Source organism: Oxyura jamaicensis, chromosome 2 (assembly GCF_011077185.1).
Source record: "Oxyura jamaicensis isolate SHBP4307 breed ruddy duck chromosome 2, BPBGC_Ojam_1.0, whole genome shotgun sequence".
Classification (NCBI taxonomy): Eukaryota; Metazoa; Chordata; class Aves; order Anseriformes; family Anatidae; genus Oxyura; species Oxyura jamaicensis.
Genome location: NC_048894.1, coordinates 61,467,186 through 61,488,894, shown reverse-complemented (window position 1 = coordinate 61,488,894; position 21,709 = coordinate 61,467,186). Strand labels below are relative to the sequence as shown.

At 40.4% G+C, this 21,709-nt stretch overlaps 1 protein-coding gene across 2 annotated transcripts in view; it reads right to left on the bottom strand.

Moving 5' to 3' along the window:
* AVL9 (AVL9 cell migration associated) overlaps positions 1-21,345 on the bottom strand; it is a 43,050-nt gene extending 21,705 nt beyond the window's left edge. The window contains exons 1-3 of one of the 2 annotated variants that reach the window (XM_035319326.1): positions 21,082-21,345; positions 2,475-2,595; positions 731-816 (exon numbers count right to left, since the gene is read on the bottom strand). In XM_035319326.1, the coding sequence (XP_035175217.1) occupies positions 731-816; positions 2,475-2,595; positions 21,082-21,165 (291 nt within the window). In that variant the 5' untranslated portion in view covers positions 21,166-21,345. Of the gene's footprint in view, positions 1-730; positions 817-2,474; positions 2,596-17,870; positions 17,981-21,081 lie in introns of those variants that run through there. The other variant, XM_035319327.1, reaches the window with a different exon arrangement.
* Positions 21,346-21,709: the final 364 nt, after the last annotated feature.

The following is a 21,709-nucleotide window of genomic DNA, read 5'->3' as shown; positions in this document are numbered from 1 at the left end:
TTCTTGGCATTTCACTGGAAAAGGAGTGGTTTTGTTGTTGTTTAAAGAAATCTGTAGTAACACAATTGTAATTACATAGATAATACTACTGCTGCTACTTTTGAAAATTTGGGTACGCTCCAGTAGATCAAACACATCTTTCCTCAAAGTGTGATCAGATATACACTGTAGTTCTCTTACCAGTTTTTCCAGCTTCCTGCTAAAAGTTCAGTGTCAGTAAGCAGCTACATAGATGCATAAAATGAACGGCAAGATTCTGGTCCAGTCTGCAAGCATACTTTTGGCAAAGGAGATAGGTGAAGAGAAGCATCACTACATTTGCATGGCCAGAACCTAATAAATACTCCAAAATTATTCGCAGTCACACAGTGGAGAATTTTAAATTGCTTCCACCCAAGAGTCCTACTTCCTGGCAACTGGTCTTGGCAGCCTGACAGACTGTCAGCTTCATTTTGCTACTTGGGACTGATGCCCGGTTCTCTCAAGAACCAAAACATATTTGTCAATTGTCTTGGACATTTCAAAAGATCACATTATATGCCCGCTGACGTAAGGGAAATAAATAGTTCTCAAGTTCTGTAGCTACCTGCTGAGTAAGTTTTCACAAATAGTTTTTAAAGTAAGCTCATCGTGTAGTTTGAAACTTGGTGTTAATGAGAACCACTGAATTTCAGAATCATTAGTTTGAGTCTATTACTTCAGTAATATTATTCACAGATCGGAAAGTTACCTTTGCTTCAATCTGCCTATAGCAAGAGACACCATATACTGTAGTTCGATCCCCATATCTTGGTGGTAAATGGAAAAACACGGTATCTATGAAAAAAAAAAAGTTTCATAAGACACTAACAAGTGCTCATTGTCTTTGTTCTCAGCATCACTTATTTATAAAAGGGTTATTGCTGAATATACTGGCACATGCATTTTCTGAGATTTGAAAAAAAAGAAAAAAAAATCATCTATAAAGCTACGCCTACATCCAAATTAGTTTCCAAATAGCACATTAATTTGTGTAAGAAGCTCCAGATGTGCCAATATGGATATTCTGACAACAGCCTCACCTTTAGCCTAAGCTCCTTTATCAGCCCCCTGACAGATGTTCAGAAGCAGCTATTAACAGCACAGATGCACCACTGAAACCAACAGGTGCTGCTTTTCCAATTCGGTATGGAAAAGCAAAGGCAGGGCACTGTAAGACAAGACCCACAGAACCGGTGGGACTGGCTGGTACAGCAGGTGTGTGATGACATCAGGAAGCTGATTTTTTTTTTTTTTTTCTCACCTTCACTGCAATTAAGGAGGACATACACAGCTGAAAGATTAGAGCTGCTGACTCCCCTACCCCTGCCAAGATAGATATTCATGTACAGCACCGCTGTGATAGAAAAAAATGATTTGTGAACTCTAGCCTTGCACAAAATTGTTTCCCCTGTACAAGTGTGACATGAACAAAAATAAATAAATAATTGCTCATTGCATATTTAACAATGCAGAAAAAGAACAAAAATCATGACCCACTGCAGAGTCAGAGATACTATTATTGCTGCTGGGAAGGGGATTCTTTTGATATGACTTCCTCTGCTTCCAAAGGCCTCTGGAAGCTGGAGGATTAGAAAGCTAACTACATCAAGTTGAAAAAAAAAATATCAAAAGTAATATTAAAAGGTCTGTTATTTTGCTGTTTTAAGTGATTTCCTTGTTTGCTGCTGTGCAGAAAAAATATGAAAACAACAAGCAAATAAGTGTCAAAGTGATGAACTAACTGCTGTCAAATAAACATATAAATGCAATAATAAACAAAAAATGCAATAAAACCGAAAAATTAAAAAACAAAACAAAACAAAAACAAAAAAAACACCTGCAGTGACCTGACTGGTAACTACATGGTAAAAAAAAAAAAAAAAAAAAAAAAAGTTTTATCTTTCTATTCTGCTGACAAATACACTGAAGGTCCTACGTTTTATATTTGCTGGTTTTCAAAATATGCCTTGCTACAGACACTAAGTGGCTTGTAGGTCCTTTTAAGAATCACTGAATGTTAGCGGAAATAAGAAAATAAATAATGAGTAGATACATTAGAAAGCTGAATTTTAGAATTTCCATCTTCCCTTAGCTAAAAACTGGATTAGATTTTACTCAAGAACTAAACTAATTCCTGACTCAAGTAGCTTCTTTAAGGAAAGCTGGTAGCCTTGTTTTGCGTTAGGACTACACACAACTGATATGTAACCTTTAAACTGAATTTTTGAGGTCTGATCTCTTGATGTAGAAGATACAGTTTTATGTTTCTTCAGAATTTAAAGTGAAAAATCAATCATATTTATCAATTATTTTGCAGCCTAAACAAGTAGTGCAAGAAATTTAATAGCAAAAAGAATAGCTGATGAACTGTTCAGATATTTGGATTTTTATTTGCCTGCGGTAGAAGCAGGTAGGAGGCCTTAGCACATGCAACTTCCTCTCAAATTTCTTACCTTCTTGGTAGTTGTGAGCGCCATCTGGCAAGGCAAGAAATGGCAAGTATTTCCACTCCTCTGGTAAGCCGTGGCTGTCGTGTCCTTCTCCAGGCATTAGAGGAGGGTAGGAGAATTCAACCTAAACAAACAAACCAACCAAAATAGGCAGCAAGTAGAGAACAGATTATTGTTACCAAATAAGTAAGCCTCTGTAATTCAGCCTGGCATTTTTTCTCTTTAGCAATGGCATGAAACGGTTTTTCTTCCTACTAGCATTCCTCCTCTCTTCCTTCCAAGCACCCTTGTACTGACTCATGTGCAGTCTAGCTGACAGGCCTGGGGCAGATTTGGCTCCCACAGTTCTCTATCCAGTTCAGCTCCTTTTCCTCACAAGAAATACAGAGCAGATGTTCAAGTAGAAGACGTCACCCCAGCAGCTGCCTACCTTCTCCCCTCTGCACACAGCCAGCAGCACACAGCTGCATCTGTGGTACCAGCAGAGGTCATTGCTGGGGTGCACACATCCCGAGATCAGATCTGGCTTCTCACCACCCCAAGTGCTCGTGGTTACGCAATGCTCAAGCACATGCAAGCCTGTGTTTTACTCCAGTGGCTACCAAATTAACCTCAGAAACTATAATGACAGCAAAACACTGCTTTTAAATATTTTTATGCCCTTGACTGTAATCATACAGCAAGTTCTATGCATTTACTACAAGTGTCTCTTTTTTCTTTATAAAACAAACAAACAAACAAACAAACTGACTTTCAATTTCACCTTCTATTTGTCTACCTTTTACCTCTTATTCTCAATAATTCTCTATTCCATACACTATCACATTTGTCTGCCACACATCCTGAAAATCAGCACCTTCAGTATCATCCTTTCATTTTCTTTCCATACGGGTAAGCTTCTGGGTTTCCAGCCACTTTCAACAAGTATTTTTTTTCCAGACATACATTTCTTAAATCACTGAATACTAATCGAGGCACAAATTTATGGTCAGAAGAAACTGGTGCAGGATACAACTCCTCTTGGAAGACATTTGGCTAAAAAATAGTCAGCTCATGCATAAATGGAAATTTGTAACTCATAGGAAATAAAAAGCATGGCAAGACAAGCACACAAAATCTTAACATTGGATATATATATATTTTATGATTTATGAATACTGTATAGGATGCGGGTACCGAAGCAATAGGAAACAAATCAAGAAAAGTGAAACTTTTCACCTTACCACACGGTGTCACTCTTTCTACAATCGTTGCCAACTGACTCCTATGTTCTTTTGACAGCATGAAATTAGCTGAAAAACTACTTTCTCCACTTTGTTCTAGCTTGCAGTATACTGTCAGCACCTCAGGTGCTATCAGATACTCCCAGCAGCAGGGATTTAAGCAGGCTCTGACAGTTCCAAACTCAACAAACTGAACAGGCATTAATGAGACCAGCAATAACCTTGTTTTACATCAGTCTGCTTCTGCATTTTAATGTAGAGATTTCTATATTAACATGGGTATAGGTGAGAGAAAATCACAAGACTCAGGCAAAGCATAATTAAGATCACTTAAGTGCCTTTAAATTGCCTATTCTATACAGAGATGTGTTGTGGTTTAACCCGGCTGGCAGCTAAACACCACACAGCCATTCGCTCACCCTCCCCCCTCCCTCTCTGGGATGGGGGAGAGAAACGAGAGAAAAAAAACTGAAATCTATGGGTTGAGATAGGGACAGTTTATTAGGACAGGAAAATAAAATAATAATAATAATAATAATAATAATGTGTACAAAACAAGTGATGCACAATACAACTGCTCACCACCCGCTGACCGATGCCCAGCCCAACCCCGAGCAGCCGGCCCCACCCCAGCTAGCCACCCCTATATATTGTTTAGCGTGATGTCAGATGGTATGGAATACCCCTTTGGCCCGTTTGGGTCAGCTGTCCTGGGTCTGTCCCCTCCCAGCTCTTGCTGCACCCCCAGCCTGCCCGCTGGCAGGACAGAGTGAGAAGCTGAAAAGTCCTTGGCTTAGTGTAAGCACTGCTCTGCAGCAATTAAAACATCAGCATGTTATCAACATTAGTCTCATCCTAAATCCAAAACATAGCACTCTACCAGCTACTGGGAGGAAAATTAACTCTCCTCCTAGCTAAAACCAGGACAAGATGTTATGATAGATCTGGTTTATATGACGTACTATTCCTCCCCCTCCCCAAAAGGACCTACATAGGGAGCACCCTCCTTCCTAAGGAGGGATCCCATTTGTGTAGTTTAACAGCTTGCAGAAGCACTGCCTCTTGCTGCAGAGGCTCATAGGGTGCAAGAAGCAGAGGCAGACAGCTGTAAGAAGAAAAAGGACAATCCAACAGGACAGACAGCATCCAGTCCCCTGGAGGATTTCTTTCAACCAGTTTCGGAGTTCCCAGTGGTTTCATTTCAAAGCTGTTAAGTCAAACCTTTTGCGAGCAGTCACTGCAGGTGTGATTCATGGTATCTAACTACATATCAAAAAGCAAGAACTCTGAGCCAGCTTTCCTAAGCACTCCACACAAAGAAAACAGACACCTGCAGAGGGTGATTCATCTGATCTGTTTCTTTCCATCATCTCCGAAGAGAGATGGCTCAGACTTAGAAGTCTAACTTGCAGATGACTCAATTAATGCAAATGAAAATCACCCTAACTGTTCCTTATCATCTAGACATCCTGCTTGACTTCTACGGCTCAATTTACAGAATGGCATCAGCTCAGATTAGGATTTTATTTATTTATTTATTTTTTGCATTAAAAATCACACAATTCAGTTCTATCACTTCTGAATTTTTGAACAACTGAAACCTCACTAAAATTCTTTCTCAGCCTGTGGCTGTAAACTGCTTGATACAGAATTTGTAGCTAAAGCAACTACACAAAAACCAGAACAATTATTTTTCCTCACATCTCCCACTTTAAGCCTAAGAACAATCATGGTGGGGATGGGACAGGACCATAGAAGGGACCTTTCTCACAGTTCTTTCCTCCCTTCACAGAATGAAGACAGATGAACTCATTTTTCATTTAATTAAAACAACAGAACTCTACCTAAATCTACCTACAGGTATATGCATAAACACACACTTGATTTCCCCGGTTGGCATCAATACATAGATGCATTACGAGATTTGCCTGCAAATAAGAGAAAAAGTCTTTGTAATAAAGCTCCATATTCAATAGGAACAAATACATACACAAGTTTTTTGAGTTGATTGCCTGAGAAGATTTTACAGGCTTTTATCCCTTCAAGTGAATTGAAAAAGTTTCCTCAAAGTGAAACTTGTATTAAAACTTGAACTCCTCAGAGACTTCAGAAGAATCAATATAAAACATGAACCCAAATTTCTGCTCATTTCTTACTCTTCCAAGTGTCAGGGATCTTCATTACAGCTGGAAATATTGATTATGCCTGTTAAGGGCTTTTGATGGCAATGCATTCTGCCTGTTCCAATTGTCGTCTTCTGTATGCAGACTGCCAATGATGGATTTCAGAACAAAAATCAATACAGTATATTGTGTCATGATTGAGTGGAGAAATAAATAACTGCACTACACAAAGTATTTCAACTTCTGTGGATTACCAAGCTAAAATAAAATACAAGAAAAACCTAAATTGAAGGACAATCAAGTTTCTGGAATTGACATTTGTATCTTTCTGTAATTCTGCTACCTTAATTAACCTTTTGTATGCAGTTTGTATTGTATCTAACAGTTTGGATGCAAATAGACAATCTTTTCTTGTTTGGGGATTAAGAGAAAAAAAAAGACTAGGCAATCTGTTTCGGTTCCCCCTTTTAAAATTCACTAGACATTCGCTATCTCACATTATTCATAGTAATAATAGATGAGTGCAGGGAAGGAAAATTGTATTTCTGTTCTTATGTTTAGAAACTAAGATGAGTTTTTCTTTGCACAAATTCATTGATGTTGTCTTGTACTAGATTATGAGTATACAATCAGAAGAGAGGTTAAAAAAGGACTTGGATAAAAGAGGAATTTCCAAAACATAACTGCATGTTATTACACTACTATTACTGTTATTACTATATGTTTTTACTACTATTATTATTACACCCATATATTAGAGAGGTAGCCTCCACTGATTTTCAGTGAACTTCATATTCAGGTCAGGCTGTTTACCCTCTCTGCAAAAAGTGTTGTCAAGTGTTAGCAATTACAGCATGAGTTATATCCTCAGTGAACATTAACCAGCAATAACTCAAAATGCGGGTAACTCACTACAAAGTTAACCTTTCATACTCACTGTCACAATACGTGTTCCCCTCTTCAAAGGAGGTATTTTGAAAGATCTCTCTTCAGGCTACAAATAAGGAAATCCTCGTCCCTAATAAGTTTTCATGTTGGATGAGTAAGCAACATGCCCTTGTGGCCAAAAGGCCAATGGGATCCTGGGACTAGAGCATCTCTTGTATGAGGACAGGCTGAGAAAACTGGGCCTGCTTAGCCTGGAAAATAGAAGACTGAGGGGAGATCTCATCAATGGATATAAATATCTGAGGGAAGGGTGTGGAGAGGATGGAACCGGTCTCTTTTCAGTTGTGCCCAGTGACAGGACAAGAGGCAACAGGCACAAACGGAAGCACAGGAGGTTCCAACTCAATATGAGAGGGCACTTCTTTACTGTGAGCACTGGCACAGGTTGCCCAGAGAGGTTGTGGAGTCTCCTTTTCTGGAGATACTCAAAACCCGCCTGGATGCCATCCTGCGCAATGTGCTCTAGGTGATTCTGCTTGGTGGGGAGCTGGACTAGATGATCTTCAGAGGTCCCTGCCAACCTTGGCCATTTGGTGATTCTGTCAAGTTTTTCCATTAGTTCAACAGGGAGAAGAAGATTTAAGTTCAGATCTCTTCAAAAATCTTAATTATTTTAAATGGCAGTACAAAATGAAAAAATGAAATGAAAATTAAATGATAAAATGTTTTTACTGAGTTGCAGAACTTAATTCACAGTGAGTGAACCTACTCCATTCTAGGAAAAAAATTGCTTTGATGATTTCTCCATTGTTTATACTGCACCAACAGGTAGAACAACTGTTTCATATGAAGAGAAGGAGACTGGCAAAAACACTAATTACAGTCATAAATAATTTCAATTCATGTCTAGGATACCAGCTCTTCAGATCTCACTTAAGCAGAAAAAGAACAAGAAAATTAAAAGGATGTTGAATATTGAGGATACTGCTAACCATGAGTGAAAAAAACAAACAAACAAAACCACACACAACAAAACAACTAATTAAGATGACACATGAAAATTGATCCCTCCTTTCAAATAAGCCAGTATTTGAAAGCTGGGATTTTTGAAGGAAGTTTTTCTGATATCTTAGTCCTAGCACAGACAGAGCCAGAGAAAAACCGTGCACCAATGATTTTATCTGAGTCACCATAACAACTGCACCATTCAGCCAAATGAAACTCTAAGCACATAGTTTGCCTTTCAGCATTGAGAACAACTTAAATCACAATTTAGCCAGATTTAAATGACAAATTTTCCTCATATGTATGACAGAACCAACAGATCAGGATCTACAGGCCGATAAGACAACCTATACCACCTATGCTGTAATATTAAAATACAAATATATTTTGCCCGCACCTCGAGTACTGTGTTCAGTTTTGGGCCCCTCGCTACAAGAAGGACATGGAGGTGCTTGAGCGAGTCCAGAGAAGGGCTACGAAGCTGGTGGAGGGTCTGGAGAACAAGTCTTACGAGGAGCGGCTGAGGGAGCTGGGACTGTTTAGCCTGGAGAAGAGGAGGCTCAGGGGCGACCTTATTGCACTCTACAGGTACCTGAAGGGAGGCTGTAGCGAGGTGGGGGTTGGTCTATTCTCCCATGTGCCTGGTGACAGGATGAGGGGGAATGGGCTAAAGTTGTGCCAGGGGAGGTTTAGGTTGCATATTAGGAAGAGCTTCTTTACTGAAAGGGTTGTTAGGCATTGGAATAGGCTGCCCAGGGAAGTGGTTGAGTCACCATCCCTGGAGGTCTTTAAAAGACGTTTAGATGTAGAGCTTAGGGATATGGTTTAGTGGAGGACTTGTTAGCATTAGGTCAGAGGTTGGACTCGGTGATCTTGGAGGTCTCTTCCAACCTAGACTATTCTGTGATTCTGTGATATAATGACCTGTAACAACATATTCATATATTTATGTATACACATATATGAAAATAATATTTTACACATACACGTAAACAGCGAAGGGAAATCAATGTATCAGAAGGAGATAGGGCACTGTGTTTTCTATCCTTCCAGTTCCTAAAACTTCTTCATGTTCCCCCATCACAAAGCTGTAGAGCAACACAAGCTCCCAGACACCATTCGTAGTGCTACATGTGCACAAAAAAAATCTACATTTGCTTCAAAAACTAACTAGGTTAGTACAATTTTTACTATAAGACTCTTGAAACATAAAATAAACAGAAAAAATAAAAATGGAAACCCTAGTACTCGTGCTCCTCCCAATTACTGCAGCCATTTCAGCCTAGGGGACTTTCTGGGGAGCTCTGTGTCCTCAAGAGAAGTCTTACAGAAAGTAAGTTACAATTCATACAGGATGACTTCTTAAGATGATCACAGAATCTCCTGAGTTGGAAGGGACCTATAAGGATCATTGAGTCCAACTCAACTGGCTCCACACAGGACCAGCCCAAAATCGAGAAGCATTTGGACAACACTCCCAGACACAGGGTTTGAACTCCGACAGGCTTGCTGCTTTGACCACTGCCCTGGGGAGCCTATCCCAGTTCCTGACCACCTTCCCAGTGAAGAACCTTTTCCTAACACCCAGCCTGACCCTCCCCTGTCCCAGCTCCATGCTGTTCCCTTGGGTCCTGTTGCTGTCCCCAGAGAGCAGAGCTCAGCGCCTGCCCCTCTGCTCCCCTCATGAGGGAGCTGCAGGCTGTCATGAGGCCTCCCCTCAGCCTGCACTGAGCAGGAATGCGCGACTAACAATGGTGTGCCTGATGCGTCCCAGGACAAGGCTGGCCCTTTTGGCTGCCAGGGCACACTGCTGGCTCATGTTCAACTCTCTGTTGATCAAAACCCCAGATCCTTTTCCACAGCGCTGCTCTCCAGCCTCCCCTCCTCTGACCCATACACACAGCCAAGGTTGCCCCATTCCAGGTGAAGAACCCAGCACTTGCTCTTGTTAGACTTCATATTGTTGGTGATGGGTACAAGGTACCCAAGAAGGCAGCTCCCTTACTGAAACAAAACGGTAAACATACAGCTGTATTCCTCAGCTACCTCTGCCTAGTGCAGCAGCTGGTTTACAGCAGGGTCAGCAGCAGCCAGTTTTCCTGCTGTACCCACTGACCCTGAAAGGATGTTCCCAGCTCCACAGGCTGGTGGCAATTCCTCCCTCCCATCACACGAGACCCAGATATGCACCCCTTCCTCAGGTCTGCTGCATGCCCTGGTTCCCAGTGTGAAAACGGGGGGACCAGTGCTGTCAGCATGCTTCAAAGCACAGGTAGTGTGCAGCGTAGGAGCAGACATTGCATCTAATTCATACGGCACACGCTGCTGAACCCACGCTTTCTAAGTGAGCAACCACCCTGCTGTATGAGCCAACAAGCATTTGGGTTCTTTACCACAGGACGTCTGATGGGTGCAGAACAGCTCTTGGTTAACATGCTCCTTACTTACAAGTTTCAGCACTCAATTTAAACCTGAGTGTGGACAAATTCAGCTCCTTACCAAGCAAAAGGCTGAGAAGGTACAGAAACACTGCAACACCACGAAGCACAGAACACGCTCTGCTCTAGGGAATCCTAATGAACCAGGCAGCCCTGTACCCTATTTCCCAGCACATTATAGCAGGCAAATAACTTGCTTTCAATTTTTGTATGCACAACTTTGGGAGAGCTTTTACAAGCAACGTGCCTGCCTAGGCATAATACTTTGGCACCACATACACACTGTGAGATGGATTAACAAATTATACACAAACCACAAAATATGGCAGTATTAGGACAGGGAACTATTATGTCTGTAAAAAAATTACATTATCAACATTATAAAAGTGCCGAGAGGCCAAGCTACTATTATTTGAAAACATTGTGAAACAGATACAAGGTGCCACAGAGGTACAGAAAAGCACAGTTTACCAATTTAGCATTCATTCATTTATTCCACAGAGAAGTCAAGATTCCTGGCAGAGTGCCATTTACATAACTGCTAGGATGTCGTGACATGTACAGAGAACAGACAGATCGTAAAATGAAAGCTAATGATGATGACGATGGCAGGTGTTATGTAAATGCCAAGAAGTATTTGGGAATCTTTTAATCTCACATCAGGGCAACTATGGAGGAAATATTCATTATAGAGCCCTTGGACGAAATGCTTTATTTCCTGTATAGGACTTCAAATAAACAATTGCAAGAATATCAAAGCACAGACCTCTTTAAAGCTTGAAAAACTAAGCAAAGAAAAAAAAAAATCCAACATACCTGGGAATTTTTCTTGAACACCACAAAATACTAAATACATGGATTATATATACATGCAAAGAGTGGAACCCACCATTAATGCTACATAAGAGATTAGAATCTGTGGTATTGTTTACAGAAGTGAAGCGTCAGATACCAATTACAGTGTACTTAGCAATGCATTGTGTACTTAAAATGATTAATATCCCACATAAATTTGAGTAGCCTTTCTAATAAAAGCTAATAGCTTCTGTTAGAATTTCTGCGTGTTGAACATAAACTCATCTATATAATATATGATATTATAATATAATATAATATATCCATTTAATGCTCAAAAGGTTATAGGCTAAATTTAATACTTGATTCTATTGCTATTAACACCAGTAAGAGACAGCATGCTCGTGACACTCCCTTAAAGTGTTTAAATATTATTATTACAAGCAGGGAGCAGAAACAAAGGAGCTGTGTTCATGTTTACAGGTTATCGTCAACAGGGCTGGGAACAAAGCCCTTTGAGTAGATTCCAGCCTAGATCCTTTTCCAGGTATTTTTCCTGTTGTTCTTTTAAAAGGCTCTTATTTAATCACTAGAGAAGATTACGTATTGCATAATATCTGCTTACTGCACTCCTCCCCACCCCAAAATAAAAAACACAAGGACTTTAAAGACAGGGCATACACTGCACTTACACTGTTAAGACAGCATCAAGCAAATCTATTGGGCACAGCACAGTAACTGCTGGGTTGGAAGAGATCAAAAAAGAAAAAAGAAGCAATTCTCCAATAAGGCAGAGTTTTGGAAGAAAGGCAGCAGACAAACCAAGACAGGTTAGAAGCATTCCCTTCACTAAAGAACAGAAAGATGCATCTATGCATCTATGAAATGAAATGCTCTATGTGGAACCTATTTGAAAGACTGACTTCAGTGTTTCCCTCTTGGAAACATGCTACAATAGAGGATGCAAAGACCTGAAAATATAGGCAGTGCTCCAAGCAGTTCATAGAAACAGTAGGCTTAACTTGCTCATGCCTTAGACAACTCCTAATTCTGCAAACAAATTCAAGTATAACTTGCAAAAACTCTGACTCAAGATAATCTCCTTAGTTCTCAGCTGCTCTCCAGGTACAAATAAAAATAGGCCACGTGCACTTATTGATCAGGCCGTTGTTATGTGCTGATTTCTGCAGATCTCAATAAGAATTATCTTCTGTACCTAAAGTACTTGAAATTCTCAAATTGCAGGATGAGAACATATATAATTAAAGAAAGTAAGACCTCTTGAAGTGCATTCTTCCTCTAAAATATCAAAACATATTCAGGACCTTTTCTAAAAATTGTGTATCAGTTGTTTCATTATTGATCTTAAGATTTATTTGTATGCTAGGAATAGAACACAGAATCAGTCAAGGCAGGAAGATTGATCTTCAAGAACAGTCCACGCAGAAACATACTCAGACACGCAAATTGCACAATACTTTGGAAAAAGTAGACATCATGTTTACCTGAAAACATTTTAAAAGTCCTTCAGACAAACTTTGGGATTCCAAGAGAATATGCACTTCAGTATTTATGATAGTCCACTGCTAAGTCTGTGATACTAATTTTGAAATGCCATACAGAACACAGCAGCTAATGTTGACCTACTTATTCTTCAGAACAAGGATACCAAGCAAACAAAAGTGACCGTAACATGCTGCTCAGTCCAAGACACGTATGGTACTTTCCCTGCAACCTGCACACATCCCCCCCAACACAGAAATTTTGATGTTTAAGTTAGTAAAGATCAATTTGCCATATATTCAAGCACCTTGGAACATACCCCAGGCAACGTCCATGCACCACTGTACAAGGACAGAAGTGACCAGCAGACTGACTGCTCAGGACACTGTGTTCAGAAAAGCCTGGCTTTGTCCCACTGCTTCATAAACAAGTGAGATTACGGGCCTGACCACTGGTATGGTCAGAGCCTGAGTTCACACAGATGTTAACGACCTCAAAGTCTCGTAGCACAAATGCAAGGTCAGGTTTCTTATGCCAGATCAGGTAGTGTAGTAGCAAAGGGACCATGTAATCCTCAAGAACAAGTCAGTAGGCTAACAGCAACTCCTGTGTAACTTTCTTGCAAATTTTTCCAGATTTGCTGAAATCACTTTTTCCCCTCTCCTTTTGAAGAGAATCAGTTATCACTTTAATTTTATTTCAAAATGTTATTTTTTTTGAAGTAGTCAGCATATTTTAAGCCTTCCCACACTGTCAGTCTTATCTCTCTGCCTTGCTATATGTAAATAAAACTCAGATACTGAGAGCTCAAATTGCCTGAGGATGCTAGCACACAGGATCTTCAGTAGAGAATTATACCTCATGATTCAGTCTTACACAAAGTGATTATCTACCTCTACATCCATTTATAACAGGATATGCATCTACCAGTCAATCTCTTTTCAGATTAGATTTTTGCAAAAGACCTCTATCATATGACAAATACAAATTTCACACTATTTGTTGCTTTCAAAAATTAAAAGCCAAGTGTAAAGGCAAATCAAGTTCTTTATCTTTTACCTTTAATGAGAGGAAGCATTATGTGATTCTGAAAGAAGACCCTTTTGCTTTAGTTGCTCTGAAATCAATAGCCACTTACCACTTCAGCTCCTGAAAACCACAAAGAAATTCAGTACCAGCAGCTCCAGGAAAGCAGCACAAACAGCCCTGAAATCCACATCTTACAACCCTACATGAACTAACCAAAAGCCAGTGATCTGGATCAGAAACGTGCTGCAGTAACTAATGAACCAACCAGCTACAGATAATCTGAAAGAGCTTACACTGTTTCTGTGGCTGGCTCTTCTATAATCAGTTTGTGCCCAAATGACCGATTTTAAGAATTTCTCTCACACAATTGTATCCCCACATTTACCTCTGTTTACATTCAAATTTCACAGGTCATTTAAAGCAATTTTTTCATCAGAGAACTATGCAGAGCATTCCCAATTAAGTAAGGAATGTAATATCCTGAAAGTACTTCTCCCAGGTCTACATTAGCAGCAAACCCTCTATTGAAAGGTCTAAGAAGCATTCATTACATTATTGTGGGCTGCAGCTATTACAGCTGCACTATGAAGCCAACAACAAAATACTGTGGAACCACTTCTGTCTGAGTGGCTTCTTCTGTAAATCCTCCTGAAACATTCTAGCTTACCATGGCATAGTATAAACTATTGAGAAAAGCAAACATATTTGCTTTTTTCTTTAACCTGAACTCGTATGTTCGTATAACTAGAAAGTGTATTATTCACACGAAGGATATGTGTTGGGCAGTGAGTAGGTGAAAGAAGCAAAGATGATGACCTGAGCAGACAAATTAGGAATTTAATCTAAAATCAGACATGTTATGCCTGTCTTGCCTGTCTTTTTTTTTTTTTTTTTTTTTTTTTTGCCTAGTTACTGATTTCACAATTTCTGGCTCTGCATTTAATTATTTACTTGCACAAATGTTTTTAGCATTCCTTTTCTTTTTACTGTATCTTTACAAATTTCATTTTTTCCCTGATTTATTTAAGATTAAATAGTAGAGAAACTAAACAAACGATCTAATCAAGAACTAGCTACTATTCAGTTAGAGCCTTGTAAGGTTAAGAAGAAAAGAAATAATTATAGTTAGCACTTTTCTGTGGGATCACAGTGAATCGATATCTATCGATATCTAGAGTTTGTTTAAAGCAAGTAACATTTTCCTCCACAGGGCTCAATTAACTTGTATCCTGTACAAGAGAAGCTTATAGACACTGCTACCAAATTAAATTATAGACACTGCTACCAAATTAGCATACTATTAGTATGCTTTCCATTAATGGACATGATAAGCAACTACATATGATGAAGGGTTGCTATTCATTTCTATTTAGGCCACTCCTCTCCTTTGATACCAAACAGGTATAAAAAAAAGCAACTTTTTTGACTATTTATTGTTTCAGTCATTTCATTTCAGATGAATGAAGATTGTGATTGAATGAATACTACCCATGATCTCTGCACATTTCAAGATTTCTGCTATTTTATTTAATTAAGCTCTTACAGAGGATCCCGTAAAGTCAGCCTGTATGTTCAAAGGAAAGAAACTCATTACAATGCATGCTTCAAGCAAATTATCATTCCTTTCCTTAATGGGCTGGTTGAGAGCATGTCATACTAGATGGATCTGCTTTCCAGACAAGCTTCTCTCCCCATTCCACGAGCACACTGCTATAACTCCATGTGCTGGGTCTGTCTGGGATGGAGTCACCTTTCCCTGCAGCAGCCCACACAGTGCTGTGCTCTGCACTCGTAGCTGGAACAGCACTGGTATCACTCCAGTGTTGTGTCTATTGCTGCATAGTGCTGGCACAGCATCAGGACTTCCTCCAAGCCCCCAAGAGCCAGCAGGCTGGGGGTGGGCAAGTGATGGGGAGGAGACATCACCAGGGCAGCTGACCTAAACCAACCAAAGGGATATTCCATAACACCTGATGTCACACTCAGCAATAAAAGGCGGCCTCTCATGGGGGAGGGTCTCTCCTGAACAACCGGTACGCGTTTTGAGGCCCTGCTTCCCAGGACATGGCTGAACATTGCTCGTTGATGGGAAGTAGAGAATAACTTTTTTTCCTTTCTCTCTGTGCTTCCACGTGGCCTTGTTGTTTTGTTTCTTTTCCTCCCCATTCTCCTTCCCTTTAATTAAATCATTCTCATCTCAAACCTCGAGCTCTTTGTGTTGTCTTTTCTCCCCCTTCCTCTTTGAGGAGGGGAGGAGTGAGAGAGCGATTGTGGTGGAGCTCGGCTGCCCACTCGAGTAAAACCATCATACTCCATCTTCTCTTTGACAAAGAGAGAGATCAAACAGCATTTTTTGAGTATTTAATTGCTATCACAACATAATTCAATAGCTAATAGGAGCAAATAAGCAGGTTAGGGACCTGCTAGCATAAACAGACAAAAGCATACAACTTCTCTGAAAGCTTACTCAATACTTTGCTAGAGAAAACTCCTTAATATATATATATATATATATATATATATATATATATATATATATTTACTTTGAAAAAGCAGCACGTTACTTTCACACAGCATAAAGCCATCTTCACAGTGAGTAGCATCTCTAAGTTTTTAACAACTACACGGGAAACTCTCCTCAGACTGAACCACATACTCACAGCAAGTCTTAACTTTTTCCTTACATAATGCTACTTCACATGGAAAAAGGACCCACAGCCTAACAGAAAAGAGCACACAGAACAACCATCATCACACTCATGCTATGAATAAAAAGGCCCACAGAAATGGACTGATTCCTTGAATTTAGCTTTTTGTAAACAAATGTATATAGATTTTTTCCAAGTCTGCGCAAGAAAAAGGATGTCCCTATATATTTCCAAAGTGCATATAAAATGATTTGCTGTATAGCTTAATCTTTTCTTTTACTTAGCTTTAAATTGAACAACAGGTGCAGTTGTACACTTCAGATGATCAAGCCTAACCAGAACAGCACTTGTCTAAGAATGCATCAGAATGTAATTACTTACATTATTACAGGCAATCACATGCAGAGAATCTAAATGCCAGAGCTCATTTTTAAGCTACACACCTAGATACACATCAGCTTTACAACACATTTGTATTTCTATCTCCCTCATTCCCAAAGACATTGTCAGAGGGGAGTCAGCTGATGAAAACAACTGTGATCAAGAAACCTGTCAAAACACCTAACTCCACATGCATTTCTTGGTAAAACTGTTGAGAGAACACAGATGGAAACACAAAACTGAAAGGAGCCTTCTCAGAAAAAAACAAGTTGAGTTGCTGTTATTACAGGCAGGATAGCTGTATGATCTCTCTGTTTTAAACTCACCAAGTACCATCTAAATTACCCTCATTTGAAAGTTGCTTTCTAACTTTGCTTTTTACCATTAGCAATTTCTCATATCCAATCTATAATGTGTCCACAGACAGTTCTCATCCATTTGTTCTTGTGCCAACATTGTCTTTCAGATTAAGCAGTTACTTTTTCCTCCTTATTTTTCCACTTTCTGACATGCTCTTGGAATACGACAGCATGCAATGTGGTGGTTCAATGAATACTTCAAACACCATTAGCAAACATGACTATAAAAAAAAAAAAAAAAAGAATTCCAAGACCGCTACTTTTAAGAGACACTTCCGCCCCCCCCCCATTAATCTTCTCTTAGGCTAGTGTAGCTGTCTTCTGCAGGTACAAACTGTAAACAGATCACTGAACCAACCACAACATACATGACCTACCAAAATGAAGCTTACTTTTTTGTCACCGCAGTTCCCCATTTCAGTTCATCACAGAACTGCCTCTCCTTTGCAGCTGGGAGAGGTGGAAAGGGGAGAACATGCTTGTAGGTGAGAGGCGGCTGATACCGTTCATCAGACTACAGCCTTAAAAACTCTATCCATCAGCATACCCAGCCAGGTTCCTCTAAAGTCAGGCTCACCCTTCTTTAAACAGGCTGCCCAAGGACTATCACATCCATTCCTGGAAGTGACAGAATCAGAATTAATTATTCTGAAAGACACATCAGAATGCACTTGTTGATGTATAATAATTAATACATTACAGAACTGCATTCATTGTACCCTTTCTTCCAAATCACCTCACTTTTGTTGCTTATCCTTGATCATATGCAATTTTCTCTCCTCCTCCAGAGGTCTCCTAATGTTAATTCCCAAGCATACATGGTCATTATTCATTCCTACTGCATGCTTTCCTATCACCCCATTTCTATCATGCCAGCATTCAACATCATCTGGTTCTTGCATGATTCCTCAAGTTTGGTCATCACTGTTAGATTTTACTGTGTACATGCTGCCATGGCCTCTCATGATGCCCCAAAGTCGGTCTTGAGAAACACCACTTGCAAGCACCTTTCACATCAGCAGTTCCTCTTCTGACACAAATCTGTTGCTGCTTCCTCTTCTTCATACTGATCCTTACCCAAGTTCTAGCTCTTGTACTAATTCTCCAGCCTCTCCACCGTAAAAAAATGATTTTGTGTGATATATTACCAAATTCCAGGCAGATTAATTCTTCTGTATTTCTTTTACAGAGAAAAGTAATTCAATCATTAATTCTTATAAAAGATGTGGGTCAGCTAGCCACGATCTATCTTTAGTGAATCCACATAGGGCTCATTCCACTTTTTTTTCATACTGTTAATTAAATTCTTTCCTCTGCAAATTCTCTAGAGCCTTGCATACTACTGATGAAACTCATCAGGGTATAGGTGCGCAGCTCCCTGCCTCCCATTCTTTAGGACACATTTTCTGTATTTCAGTAACAAATCTGCTAAGTCAGAGGTAGAATATATTTAAGTCTTGCTCTTAGGGTTCCAGTTTCTTGGATCAGTTCTTCCTAAGTTCTGAAACAAGTGATCTGAATCCTTCAATCAACCCAACAGAACTTATTCTTTGCTTCCTCATCCCATCTGTACTTCCATGCTTGTTATCATTACTACTGCTGGAAATGGAGACAAAGTATTTGTTAGCAGATAATCTGCATGTTTCAAAAACAAAAAACAAAAAACAAAAAAACACGTCTCCCTTTCTGCATACTGACCTCCCTCACCCACTTCTTCTTATGTTTAGGTGACTGAAGACTGCTGCAGTTGGATTTCCTTCACAATGTTTGGCTGTTTGTGGTGCTAACAATTTTCTTTGGATTGCTGTGGTTCTAACCCCTGTGCCAGCTTCCCCTTCCCCCTCCCCAGCTATCTTCCTCTGCAAATTCTCCAATTTATTTCTTGAGATAGTTTTAAAAAACGACTTTGGCTCAAAGATCTTCCCATCCAATTTCTGACAACACCTGAAAACTTACTTCTAAAAGCTTTTTGCAGGCATCATGGTAAAATTCAGTGTTATTAATTTATGGGTTTGCTGTTGCATCAACCTCACATAATATTACAAGAAATACAGACTCCAGAAGAAAAACAGAAGCAACAAAAGCCACATGTTTTGTCTCCAACCTATATTTTTTTTAACCGGCCAACAAGATGTGGGCATAAATGTGCTTCCTCCTACAGACCCCCAACTAATGTTCAACTGTTAACAGTTTATGACAAGAAAGTGACTTTTGATAAATATTGTAAACCTTGCAGCTAAGATGATCCCATTATATCTAGAAACTGATCCTGCAAACATCCACATGTGAACAACCTCTAGGTGACCTGAGAAGAAAGGATGCATTACAAAACCATGCAGACTCTCAGAAAACCAGATTTATTGCACTTAAGCTTCAGGCTCTGTGGTATGATCATTTGTTTTACATGTTCCTATCCTGAGCTTGTTTAATTTACTGAAGCATTAACAAACACTAATTTAACCCTTTGGTACCTTGTACAAAATGACTTAATGTTGAAACAAATTCTCAGACAACAACCAGCACATAGAATAATGTGCAATAATTTTTGCAAGTTCTGTAAAGACAGAATGCTCCAAGAAAAAGACCAGTCTGCCCTCTCCCACTTTCAAAGGAGCTTCAAGGAATGCTAAAATACATTGCTGCAGCAGTGCTATCTAAACCAGATCATTTGGTTCTCCAACAGATGAAATGTATCAAACCATTTCAAAAAACACCATTCAAGAAACCCACAAGAAAAATCCTAGTGGGGAGCCACCCCCACTGAAACACTGAAACACAATATTTAAGGCTTAGCTAATGAGAAAAAAGAAAGGGGATGGAAATAGAAGGGGAAATAATATATTTATATAAGTTAAATAGATTCCGATGAACATTTACCAATGTAAGTCAGAAACTCAAGATACAAAATCCATTTTCAGTCACTCCAACAACCCTGGCTGCCACTTCATATGCTATCTGCTTAGGAGAAAGACTGTGAGACTTGGCTGCTCTCAGCAAGTCCACCATCCTCTCTATCTGCTGTGCTAATAACAAAGCAGCTATGTTTGGGGACTTAGCTGGTAACAAACCTGATTTCAAGGGTTATTTGTCACTTAAGAAATTGGAAGTCCACGTGTTCAAAGTTACCTTGGAACTAAACCACATTTAAAAAACAAACCAGCAGCCACATGATGAGAACAGTTATTCATCATTTTAAAGTTATGTGAATTTCTTAACATACCACTATTTTCCTAAGCAGAGTGCAGGATTTATTCAGGCTTCCAGAGTCATAAAATGCTGACTGTCCCGTCATAAAATACATAACAACTCTAGAAGTTTAAACACCAGATTTCTTAATATAACATTTAAAAAGTGTTTGTATACCTGTTATTTAGTCTGAAATACAATTCTATATACATGAACCCCACCTCCCCCCCCCCAAAAAAAAACACCTTCCTGCTAAGATTTTTGTTTCAGAAAACAAATAATGAAAAAAAATCAAAAGTATAAAATAGCTATGAAATATAGGGCATTCTTCTATCTGACTTAAATTTTTGCTACCTTACTTTCCAGATGAAGCAGTCAAATATTTAAGAAAAATGGTGAAGAGACAAAAAACTTATTTAAATCAAGTACGGATCTGTAACCTGGGCACATCAGGTTTATACAGAAGCTTGTTTATATATATATTTTTTCCTCTAGCAGCTCAAAATGGTATCACAAACCTGGACTGCTAGGAAAAGGAGGAAGGGAACTTTATTTTTCCTTTTAGGTGCCTGACAGGTATGATTAAACAGGTATGATTCGCAGTAAATATCACAATTTGAACCCCCTCCGAGCCTTTACATGAAATTATCAAAACTATTTAGTATTAAAAATAATAAAAATCATTTAAAAAGCAGGTGGAAGCCCCAACCTGCCGGCCAAGGGGCCGGGTGGCCCTGCAGCCCACTGCCCTCCAGGGGCCGCTCCCCCCCCGCCCTATTCCTCCGGGCCTCCTGGGGCAGCGGTGGGGATTTCAGGGCGGTGTGGGGTGTGCGTGGGGCGGTGTGGGGCGAGCTGTAGTACCCTGCCCCACGCCTGGCTCGGGCATTAAGCAGAGTCACGCAGGCGGCTCACCCAGCGCTAACGGCCCCGAGGCACGGGCTGAAGAACGACGCTAAAACCCAACCCCAAAACCCGACCCCAAAAGGCTGAAGGCAGCGGCGAAGCGGGCGGCACCCGCGCCCCCTTCCTCACCTGGCAGCCCTTCTTGTGGTGGAAGCCCACCACCACGATGTGCAGCACCGGGCCCCGCGGCGGCGGGGTGCTCCGCTTCTCCATGGAGCCCCGGCGATGGTTGCCCGGTAGGCTGCCGCCCAGGCCGGGCTCTCCGCTCCGCCTCCCGGCTCCCTGGGGCCGATAGGGACGGGGACCCGGCCCCGGCCGCCTTCGCTTCCGCAGCGCCCGGCCGAGGAAGGCGGAGCCGCGCCGCCCTCGGCCCCCCGCGCCATGGCCGCCCCCGGGCGGCGGGAGGGAGCGGGCGTCGCCTTACCTCAGGAGGCACCCCTACGGAGCCCGGAGCCCGGCGGCTTTCTCGAAGACGCTGAGGAGAAACTGCTTCATTTCATTAAAATTTCACTTTATTAAAATTTTATTTCAGTTTATTAAAAGTTAAGAATTTCTCTCGCTGAGACCAGCCCTTCTCTGGCTCCTCTCACCTCTCAGTCAGCCCCCTGAGGAGCTCCCAAATCCCCCACCAGCAGGGTCCCGGAGGCGACCAGCTCCTCTCTTTATTTAATTTTATTTATTTATTTATTTATTTTTTCCTCAAAGCCCCCTTGAAAGTGTAGAGCGTGGTATATCCTTGGCCTCCGTCGTTTCAAGT